Consider the following 11,144-nt stretch of genomic DNA (forward strand, 5'->3'; position numbering starts at 1 on the left):
CTCACACAGGCAACCACTATTTTTCCTCACAGGGATATCATATCCTAGATGTCCAGGACAATGTCCAGGGCTATAAAGTAGTGCAAAGACAATGAAAGGTACAAACTTCATAGACTCAGATAACCCAGAAAGGTACATTGCATTCCAGACAAGCTAGTTTTCCATTAAAGATACCCAGTAATCTTTTTCCAAGTCCATTTCAAGTATTTTACAGTTTTTCCCAACAGTCGCAAAGTGAAGGGAAAAGAAACTATCTTTTATTGAAATATGATCAAAAGAAGCCTATCATGAGATAATTAGAAGAAAGAGATGCTACAGCAAAACACACTCCCAGCAGGAACCTAGAAATTCAAAATTAGTGTAAATATAATACTCTGTGCATTCACATTGGTCAGAGAGAGTGAAATCTAGGTCAAAGCACAGAAGTACAGAATTCTGAACTTCACGGTCACCAATACTTTTACAAAACCTACATTTTAATCCTATGTAAGAGTCATGGTTGGCAAAAATGATCCTTGATAACCAGACAAGTGTTCTGTGAGACTTAAAACAGGATTATAGTTTAACTCTCTCACTTTCATCGTTTGTTTTTGTTTTAATCCTCAACCGAGGATATTTTTCCATTGATTTTGAGAGAGAGTGGGAGAGGGAAAGAAATATTGATGTCAGAGAAACACATTGATTGGTTGCCTCCTGCATGCACCCTGACCAGGGCCAGAGCGGTGAGGAACCTGCAACCGAGGTACATGCCCTTGACCAGAATCAAACCTGGGACCCTTTGGTCCACAAGTGGATGCTCTATTCACTGAGCCTATCCAGCCAGGGCAAAAAAGGAACAACTTCCTATTACTTCTACTGACTCTGGTGGTAATAACATAACTGTATATACTTTTCTGAAGTCAGAAAACTATATACTTTAAAATTGGTAAATTTTAGCCCTAACAGGTTTAGCTCTGTGGATAGAGCGTCAGCCTAGGGACTGAAGGGTTCAGGTTTGATTCTGGTCAAGGGCACATGTTCAGTTGGGGGCTCGATCCCCCAGTAGGGAGCATGCAGGAGGCAGCCAATCAATGACTCTCTCATCACTGATGTTTCTCTCTCTCTCTCCCCCTTCCTCTCTGAAATAAAAAAATATATATACCTTTAAGGGTAAATTTTATGGTAAATTTTACCTAAATCAAAATTATTCCAAGTAAAATAAAAATTAAAGACATTTTGTGCAGTTTTATCTTATTTGAGTTAAAATGCCTATATGTATTTCTGTGAATGTGTCTATCTATTGTTAGAAAGATGCACAGATGCCGAAACCGGTTTGGCTCAGTGGGTAGAGAGTCGGTCTGCGGACTGAAAGGTCCCAGGTTCAATTCCGGTTAAGGGCATGTACATTGGTTGTGGGCACATCCCCGGTTGGGGGTGTGCAGGAGGCAGCTGGTCGATGTTTCTCTCTCATCGATGTTTCTAGCTCTCTTTCCCTCTCCCTTCCTCTCTGTAAAATATCAATAAAATATATTAAAAAAAAAAAAAAAAAAAAAAGAAAGAAAGATGCACAGAAAAAGTTCCAGGGGGAAAAAATGTGTAAAGTATTGAAAGTAGCAATTGCTGTATGAGTAAGATTATGGGGTTTGGTTTTGTTCCTGCTTGTCTTATATTTTCTAATTTTATACAATATACACATTCACCTTTCATGATCATAAAAGGGAGTTTTGTTAAAATAAAGATGAACTTTGATTTTAAAGTTTCTTATAGAAATTTCTGTGAGTTACCAATCTGTGGTTTTACAGGTTATACTTTTTTATTTTCCAATTACAGTGTAAATTTAATCATAGTTGTGATTTGGGAGGTAAGGTGTTATTGATAAAATAGTATTTCCAGTGGAAATAATTATTTTCTTTGGTTCACAGTGAACACACATTCAATGAACACAATACATACGTTCATATTTGGGTTAAATTGTGTCTCTGATTCCCTCCCATGCAAAATAGCAATCTACCCTACCTACAAAAACACTATTAAATTTAAGTTCAACATCAACCTTTGTCTCTAACAGAGCTTTTTTATTTTTTAATAGCAATCATCCAAAAGAAACAATGGTAATCATCAATTTTTATTTTAAAACATATTGCTTCTGCTTTTAGAAGAAATAAGCAGTGAAAGAACAGGACAGTATATAAGAATTTTGGGATAAAAACAAACAGCTTTGAGTTATACTTACTATTTTTAATAATAATTACAAATACATTGTCAAACACCCTATAAGCAGCTTAGATTTACCAAGCTTTTACAATGCAACAGTGTGGTGCGAGATGTTTTCATTATTCCTCAAGCACTCACAGAGTTTTCTTGGGTCACAGAAAAGTGATAGGGACAGGAAGAGGTTTGAGGTTTTTGTTTGTGGTTTTTTCCTTTGTGGTTTTTTGGGTTTTTTTAATGTATGTGTGGGTCTGTGGTTTTAGATTTGTTTTAGGGATGGTTTTTTTGGTTATTTTTGTTTTGGTTTGGTGCTTTGTTTGCTTTTTGTTTTTTGGCATGCTTTTAAATGCAGCTCATTAACACAAGAAGATAAACAACAAATACCAAATCCCTACCACATGCAAGGCATTGTTCTGAATACCTACTTACATTCTTTTATTTATCAATTATATGGGATAGGTATTACTATCCCATTACATATATGAAAACACTAAGCCGAAACCGGTTTGGCTCAATGGATAGAGCGTCGGCCTGTGGACTGAAGGGTCCCAGGTTCGATTCCGGTCAAGGGCATGTACCTTGGTTTCGGGCACATCCTCAGTAGCGGGTGTGCAGGAGGCAGCTGGTAGGATGTTTCTCTCTCATCGATGTTTCTAGCTCTCTGTCCCTCTCCCTTCCTCTCTGTGAAAATATCAATAAAATATATTTTTTTTAAAAAAGAAAACACTAAGATATATAACAATTAAAATTTGTCAAAACACATACAGACTAGTAAGAAGCAGAGCCAAACTTGGAGATGTGAATCTAAATCTGCATCCATACTTAAACTTTCAAAGACCATTCCTCACTATTTTAGGTAAAGATTTGAAACAGAAAATTGGATCAGTCTACCATTAAATGATGAGTTAAAAGATATATCCCAAACTAAATTGTATTTCTTTTATACACTAGCAATGAACTAGTGATGAAAAATTAACAATACAAAATTTAAAAAAAAATTTAAAGTCCATGTACAACAGCATCAAACAATAAAATACTTAGAAATAAATTTTTGAAAGAAGTGCAAAAAAAAGTGCAAGAATTGGGACTGGAAAACTACAAAACATCAGACAGATTAGGCCCTGGCTGGGTAGCTCAGTTGGTTGGAGCATCGTCCCTATGGACCAAGGTGCAGGTTCAATTCCTAGTCAGGGCACAAGAGAGTCAACCAATGAATGCATGAATGGGTAGAACAATAAAAATTGATGTTTCTCTCTCTCTCTCATCGATAATTTGTTTTAAAGGACAGATTAAACAATGCCTATAAAAATCCCAAGTGTTTTTTGGCAGAAATTGATAAATTGGTCTTAAAACCCAGGGACTCAGACAAGCCAAAACAGTCTTGAAAAAGAACAAAATTACAGAACTTACAATTAATTTCAAAATCTATTAAAAAGCTACTGTAATCAAATATTATAAAGCTAGCATAAGAATTAATAAGAGAATAGAATGGAGAGTCCAGAAATAAACGTAACACATAGACGGTTGATTTTCAATAAGGGTGCAAAGACCATTCAGTGAGAAATTTCTTTTTTTCAATATATAATGCTGGGACAACTGGATTACCATATGCAAAAGAATGAATCTGGACTACTACCTTACACAAAAATTAACTCAAAGTGGATCAACAACCTAAGCATAACAGCTAGAAGTTAAAACTCTTAGAAGGAAGCATAGGGGTAAACCTTCATGATCTTGGATTTGACAATAGATTCTAAGATATGACACCAAAAGCATAAGAACAAAAGAAAAATAGATAAATGGACTTCATGGCAAAACTTCTTTTGCAACAAAGAACATTATCAAAAAAGTAAAAAGACAACCTACAAAATGGGAGAAAACATTTGCAAATGATATATCTGATTAGGAGTTAGTATACAGAATATTTTTAAAATTCCTACAACTCAATAACAAAAAAGACAAGTAACTCAATTAAAAAAAAATGGACTCCCTTGCCCAAGCTCAGTGGTTGGCAAACTCATTAGTCAACAGAGCCAAATATCAACAGTACAACGATTGAAGTTTCTTTTGAGAGCCGAAAACCGACTTCGGTGCATGGGCCACGAAGTTTCAATTGCACTGTACGTGTGCGCCCGCACGTGGTATTTTGTGGAAGAGCCACACTCAAGGGGCCAAAGAGCCACATGTGGCTCAGGAGCCGCAGTTTGCCGACCACGGCCCTAGCCGATTTGGCTCAGTGGATAGAGCCATCAGCCTGCGGACTGAAGGGTCCCGGGTTCGATTCCAGTCAAGGTCACATGCCTAGGTTGCCGGTTTGATCCCCAATAGGGGGTGTGCAGGAGGCAGCCAATCAATGTTTCTCATCATTAATGTTTCTCTCTCTCTCTCTCCCTCTCTGAAATCAATAAAAATATGTGGTTTTTTTTAAATGGACTCTCCCCGCCACCACCACCCTAGTCGGTTTGGCTCAGTGGATAGAGTGTTGGCCTTCAGAGCAAAGGGTCCCGGGTTTGATTCTGGTCAAGGGCACGTACCTCGGGTGCAGGCTCCTCCCCAGGTGCAGGAGGCAACCAATCAATGTCTCTCTCTCACACTGATGTTTCTGTCTTCCCCTCTCTCTTCCACTCTCTAAAAATTAATGAAAAAACATCCTCAGGTAAGGATTTTTTTAAAAAAGGACTCCCAGCCCCCCAAAATGGACAGGGATTTGAATAGACATTTCTCCAAAGAAATACATAAGTGGCCAATAAGCCCAAAAAATTATGCCTAGCATCATTAGTCATCAGGGAAATGCAAGTCAAAGTTGCAACGAGATACCATTTTACACCTACTAGGTTAGCTAAAGGTAAAAAGACAGAAAATAACAAGTATTGACAAGAAGGTAAAGAAACTGAAACCCTCACACATTCCTAGTGGGAATGTAAAATGATGCAGTGCCTTAAAAAAATAAAGTTTGTCAGCTCCTCAAATGGTTAAAAGAGTTATCACGTGACCCACCAATTGGGATATACCCAAAAGAAATTAAAACATATGTCCACACTAAAACTTGTACATAAATGTTTATAGCGGCATTATTCATAATACAGTAGGCCCTCTGTATCCACAGGTTCCACATCCAGGATTGAAAATGTTCAGATAAAAAAGTTACATTGTTGCTAATGTGTACCATGTAGTTAATCCTAGGATGCTTGCCTCTGAGCATATACAGACTGTATTTTTCTTGTCATTATTTCCTAAACAACACAGTGTAACAATTATTTATATAGCATTTACATTGTGTTGGCATTATAAGTAATTTACAGATGATTTAATGTATACAGGTTATATGCAAATACTATACCACTTTATATAAGCAACTTGAGCATCCTGGGATCTTGTTATCTGGGGGTGGTTCTTGAACCAAACCCCCCCAGATACCAAAAGGCAAGTGTAAGCAAAAAGTAGAAAAAATTCACATGTCTATCAACAGATGAATAGATAAACAAAATGTGGTATATACTTTTAACGAAATATTATTCAGCAATAAAAAGGAATAGGGTGCTGATACATGTTACACAGCCTCAAAAAAAAACAAACACTATGCTAAGTAAAAGAAGCTCGTCACAAAAGAAACATATTATAAGTTACATTATGTAAAATGTCCACAATAGTTAAATTCAGAGACCGAAAGTAGGTTAGTTATTGCCAGAGGCTGAGAGAAAGGCAAGGAATATTAATGGGTACAGGATCTCTTTGTGGGGTGATGAAAATGCTCTAGAAGTAGATAATGGTGATGTTGGACACATAGTGAGTATACCATAAACCAGGAATTGTACAATAAGAGAGTAATCTTATTGTAAATGAATTACATCTCAAGAAAGCTAGGTTTTTTTAAAGACACTTTTTTTTAAAGTCAGTCATGGGGATGTGATGTACCACATGGTAACTGTGTTGTATATAAGGTATTTAAGAGAGTACATCTTAAAAGTTCTCAACACAGGAAAAAAATATGTAACTATGTGATGACGTTTACTAGACTTATTGTGGTGATCTTTTTGTAACATATACAAATAACAAATTATTATGTTGTAAACCTGAAACGGTTATCTTCAATTATATCTCAATTTTAAAAATTGAAAAATAACACCCAAAGAAACTACAAAAATGCCACACTGAGACAATAAAGCACCTAATTTTCAATACTATTCAGATACAATCTCAACTCCTAAAGTCTTGTCATCCTATACATTCATAGTTTGTCAATGAATAAAAATAAACTAATAAAATGAAATCAACTACTGAAATTTTAAAAACATGAAAAGACAGCCCCTGAAATATCAAATCACTTTCACTCAAACAATTCTATTTTAGCATTGACTCTGAACTAAACATGTCTCAATTTCAAAATATCACATACAGAGGACAAATACTCAGAGGTTTAAGCAAATTTCCAACTGTTCTGAATAAACAGTCATTCAGATTTGCTTTGATGAAAATGTAAATATTTACCTGCCTCAAAGAAAACAAAATCCTTATAAGCCTAGTGTTCCCAAATGATGGAGAGAAAGAACCATGCATTTTTTTTTCTATTCAGAATTTTGTTTCAAAATTAGTGTTAACCTAGCTAGGGTACTCATAGTTGATGGCTTATACTAAGCAACGCATACCCTGCTTTGCCTACAACATAAGCATTAAAACACTAAAGCACTAAAAACAAAGGCATTAAAAACAGTCACAAAAGTTATGTTTGTACCTGATAAAAGTCACGTTATACAGTAACCTGACAGCCATTAACCTCAAAATGTCTCAAGAACTATTTTGGGAAACTCCCTACGTCCTTTAGTCTCGCTACAAATATTTACTGACCATCTCCCATGTGCCAGGCACTGCACCTGGTAACCAGGATGCCACGGTGACCCATCAACAGAACAGGTCTCTCTGCTCACAGGAAGCCAAGTGCTTGTCCAAGGAGCCTGATGAGGACAACTTGGGAGCTTGTTTAAAAGTCAAAGTCTGCTCCTAAGCCTTGGAGAGACCTCGGGCCTGGGGTGAGTCGCCGCGACGCCTGTATTTTCATCAAGCGCTCCTAGACCCCCGGGTGTTTTGAGAACCCAAGGCCATCCCACCCCATCCAGCAAGATGCCACACCTCCCAAGTCCATTTCACTAAGCATCCTTCACCCAAACCAATACCCCAAACACACCACGAAGCTGGGGCGGAAGGGAGGCATTCCCGAATCGCTTCGACCTAAGCCACCGACAGACTTGCTTCCTTCCTGGGACGGACAGCTCACTCTCCGGAGAGCCCACCCGGGGCTGTCTGCACCTGAGCCTCCCGCGACTGCGCGGACACCTGTCTCCCAGCGGCTGCCGTCTACCTCTCCGGTGGGCGGGCTTAGTTTAGGGGCCCGCCGCCCCCAAAAGAACGGAGGTAAGGCGGAGGCGCCGCGCGCATTAGGCGCCGACTGTATACCGCTGCCCCAACCCCGGCGCGCGCGCGCACATACTCCCGCGAAAACTGAGGCGGACAGGCGACAGGCGACAGGCCAGTCCCCGCCGCCCAAGGATGCAAGGCGGGGCTCGAACCCGTCCGGCGGGCCGGGTTCCGCCTCGCGGGCGCTCGTCAGCCGCCGAGGCCCGGCCGGGCTCCCACCGACGGAGTTTCACAAAGAAAGTCTCCCGGCCCGCGCCCCTCACGCACTCACCGGCGCCGGCGGCGATTCAGGCTCCCGCCGCCTCCGGCTCCGCGCCGGAGTCGGCCCCGGCGTTGGCTCGAGCGCCGGCGGCGGCGACTGCTCCATCCCCACGGGGCCCGGGCCGCGTCCGCCTCGAGCTAACGGTCCCGCCAGCTAGGAGCGCGCGCCGGCTCCGCGCGCCATGTTCCCGCCGTGCCGCGCGCCGCCGCGGCAACCCCCACCACCCCCTCCCCGCGCACGCGCACGCGCGCCGCCGCGAAGCCCACCGCCGCGCACGCGCGCACGCGCCGCGCCCCCTCCCCGCGAGCCCCGCCTCGCGCCCCTGAGCCGGCCGCTGTTCCCGGCGTCGCGCCCACCCCCTCCGCACCCGTCCGGCCGGGCTGGAGCGTTCGCCGTTCTGAGTTCAGCGCCGCCGCCTGCCGCACAGCGGACCACCCCAGGCCGGATTCCTAGGCTCCTTCCCGGCACTGCTCCCTTTGCTTCACCCGTTGCCCAGGGCTCGGGGCGAGGGTCTGGACCAGGAGGGACTTACCCCCACCAAGTGCCGGGCGAAGGATGTCTCTCTGATGAGATGCCCGGCGGGGAAGGGTACAAACACGTGCGCGAGCAAGCGGCACAGGGAAAGCCCTTGTCTCTGGGAGAGCCAGACTCCATGGAGACCCCGAGTTACAGTCCCGCATCTCCACTAACCTTTGCGCGATTAAGGTCAGGTATCCGGGTCTGCTTCTCCTTAATGAGGAAGGTCCGACAACTAAGGCATGATGGGAGGACTCAAGAAATAATCGAGATAAAGTGTCAACACCCGGCCTAAAGCGTACCAGGTGGTAATCAGATGTCAAGACCTCTCAAGTACTAGGTTTGTTTACTGGCTAAAAACCACGGGCTCTGGAGAAGGGAGATCTCGGTTCCAGTATTGCCTCCACCTGTTACAAACTGGGGTAACTGGAATAGGACACTTGACTGAGCCGGAGAGCCTTGATTTGTAAGTCTGCGAAAGTGGGAGCGGCAGTCCTATCCCGCAAAGTTGACATGAGCTTCCAGAAGATGATGCATATATGCGCCTGAGCACCAGGCCTGGCACACACCAGGCTCTCCAAGCTTCCCTGTATAGCTCCGGCCGCGTCCTTCCAAGACTCCTAAAAGGTTAATGAAAAGGCTCGGCTCCCAAACCCTGTGGTAGAATTAGCTGCAAGGGCTTAACTCCACCTGGGAGCTGGAAGGTCTGTTCCTTCCCACATCTTTGCTTTGCATTCTCTGCCCCAAACGTCTCTGAAGACCCTAAACTTGGCAGAAAACAAAACAGAAGCAGAGAATGTTTTCCCTAGTAGGAAGGAAAAAAAAAAAGTTTACAAGGGTCTCTTGGAGTTTATAAATGGTTGAATTTATTAGTCCGGTCTTTTCCAGATACAAGTGACAAAAAAAAAACAAAAAAAAAACCTCAACCTGAAGTAAAACAAAGAAGGAAAAAGTATTAAAAAGTCCTGGGGTGGTACCTCATTAAGGGCATAGCTAGATCCAGGTGCTCAAACAATAACCTGTCTTTCGCCAACCTCAGCTCCGCTTCCCTCTCTGATGGCTTCATTCTCATACAGTTCTCTTCCCATAGTATCCCTTGCAGCTCCTACCTCATATCGGACCAGGAAAGCAGGAGTTGATCCCCAAAAGTTCCCTCCAAAGTCTCGGGGTTGAGACTCTTGAGGTTGGTACTCTTATTGCATCCATCTTGAAGTAACTTGCCTAACGCCAGTCAGAAAGCTCAGATTAGCACAACATTGCTCCTACCACCAGTGTCCTCGTACTTTGGCTTCATTGCCATTTGCTCAGTTTTCAAAGTCCTGTGATCATCTCTAGCTGGGTGGCCAGTGGGAAGAGCTCTACCAGGGAAGGAGCCTCTAGTACCTTCAGCTTCCATAGTGGGGGTCAGGCAGGCACTTAGCTTTACCATCTCCCTCGTCCCCTACCCCACGATTCCATGGGGTAGGGGGACCCTCCAAAAAAGTAAGAGTTGGACAAGTCGCCTTACATAGGGCCTCTTTGGTCATTACTGGGTCAACAGGACACACTCACAGGCCTTATCTGCATTTCTAGACAGAAAAGAATGAACTGCTATGCCTTAGTCTTCTCGAGCCCCTATAGTAGTCAGCAAACTCATTAGTCAACAGAGCCAAATATCAACAGTACAACGATTGAAATTTCTTTTGAGAGCCAAATTTTTTAAACTTAAACTTCTTCTAACAGCCAAAACCGGTTTGGCTCAGTGGATAGAGCCTCAGCCTGCGGACTGAAGGGTCCCAGGTTCGATTCCGGTCAAGGGCATGTACCTTGGTTATGGGCACATTGCAGGAGGCAGCTGATCGATGTTTCTCTCTCACCGATGTTTCTGACTCTCTATCTCTCTCCCTTCCTCTCTGTAAAAAATCAATAAAATACATTAAAAAAAAACTTCTTCTAACGCCACTTCTTCAAAATAGACTCGCCCAGGCCGTGATATTTTGTGGAAGAGCCACACTCAAGGGGCCAAAGAGCCGCATGTGGCTCACGAGCCGAAGTTTGCCGACCACTGCCCTATACTATGCATGTCTGCTGCAGAAATATTAATGCTTGGTTACAGGACTCTGTTGGGCATTACACATAGTAAAGTTGATGTGCCATGTCCCCTTCCTAAAATCAGGAAAATATTGAATTTTACAAATTATCTGTCCCCAAGGTTTCAGGGACTGTGGCCCTCTATGTTTATTTGTTGTTAATCCCCACCTGAGGATATTTTTCCCATTGCTTTACTGAGAGTGGGAGGGAGGGGGGGAAAGGGGGAAGATAGAGAGAGAAACATTGATGTGAGAGAGACACATCAACTGGTTGCCTCTGACGCTTAAACACTGAACACACCAACCAGGGCCTTCTTTTTTTATTGTGGTAAAATACACATAACATTTAACGTCTTAGCCATTTTTTAAGTACACAGCTGAGTGGGATTAAGTATTCACATTGTTGTACAATCATTACAACCATCCATCTCCAGAACTCTTTTCATCTTGCAAAATGGAAACTCTATAATCCATTAAACAATAACTCCCCGCTCCTCAGTGCCCTTCCCCCAGCTCCCGGCAACTACTATTCTAATTTCTATCTCTGAGAGTCTGACTCCTCTAGGTACCTCATCTAAGTGGAATCATACACTATTTGGCTTATTTCCCTGAGCATAACTGTGGACCTGCATCTTTATTATAGAGGGTGAGGATGAGAATTTAAAATAGGCCCGTGGAATAATAAAAATAAAATA

At 42.6% G+C, this 11,144-nt stretch overlaps 1 protein-coding gene across 2 annotated transcripts in view; it reads right to left on the reverse strand.

The window, feature by feature from the left end:
- The window catches only part of TTC28 (tetratricopeptide repeat domain 28), a 392,003-nt gene extending 384,034 nt beyond the window's left edge, over positions 1-7,969 (reverse strand). For both annotated transcript variants that reach the window (XM_028146798.2, XM_008142485.3), the window contains exon 1: positions 7,874-7,969. In XM_028146798.2, coding sequence (XP_028002599.2) covers positions 7,874-7,969 — 96 coding nt within the window. The remainder of the gene's footprint in view (positions 1-7,873) is intronic.
- Positions 7,970-11,144: the final 3,175 nt, after the last annotated feature.

Source organism: Eptesicus fuscus, chromosome 23 (assembly GCF_027574615.1).
Source record: "Eptesicus fuscus isolate TK198812 chromosome 23, DD_ASM_mEF_20220401, whole genome shotgun sequence".
NCBI classification, from domain to species: Eukaryota; Metazoa; Chordata; class Mammalia; order Chiroptera; family Vespertilionidae; genus Eptesicus; species Eptesicus fuscus.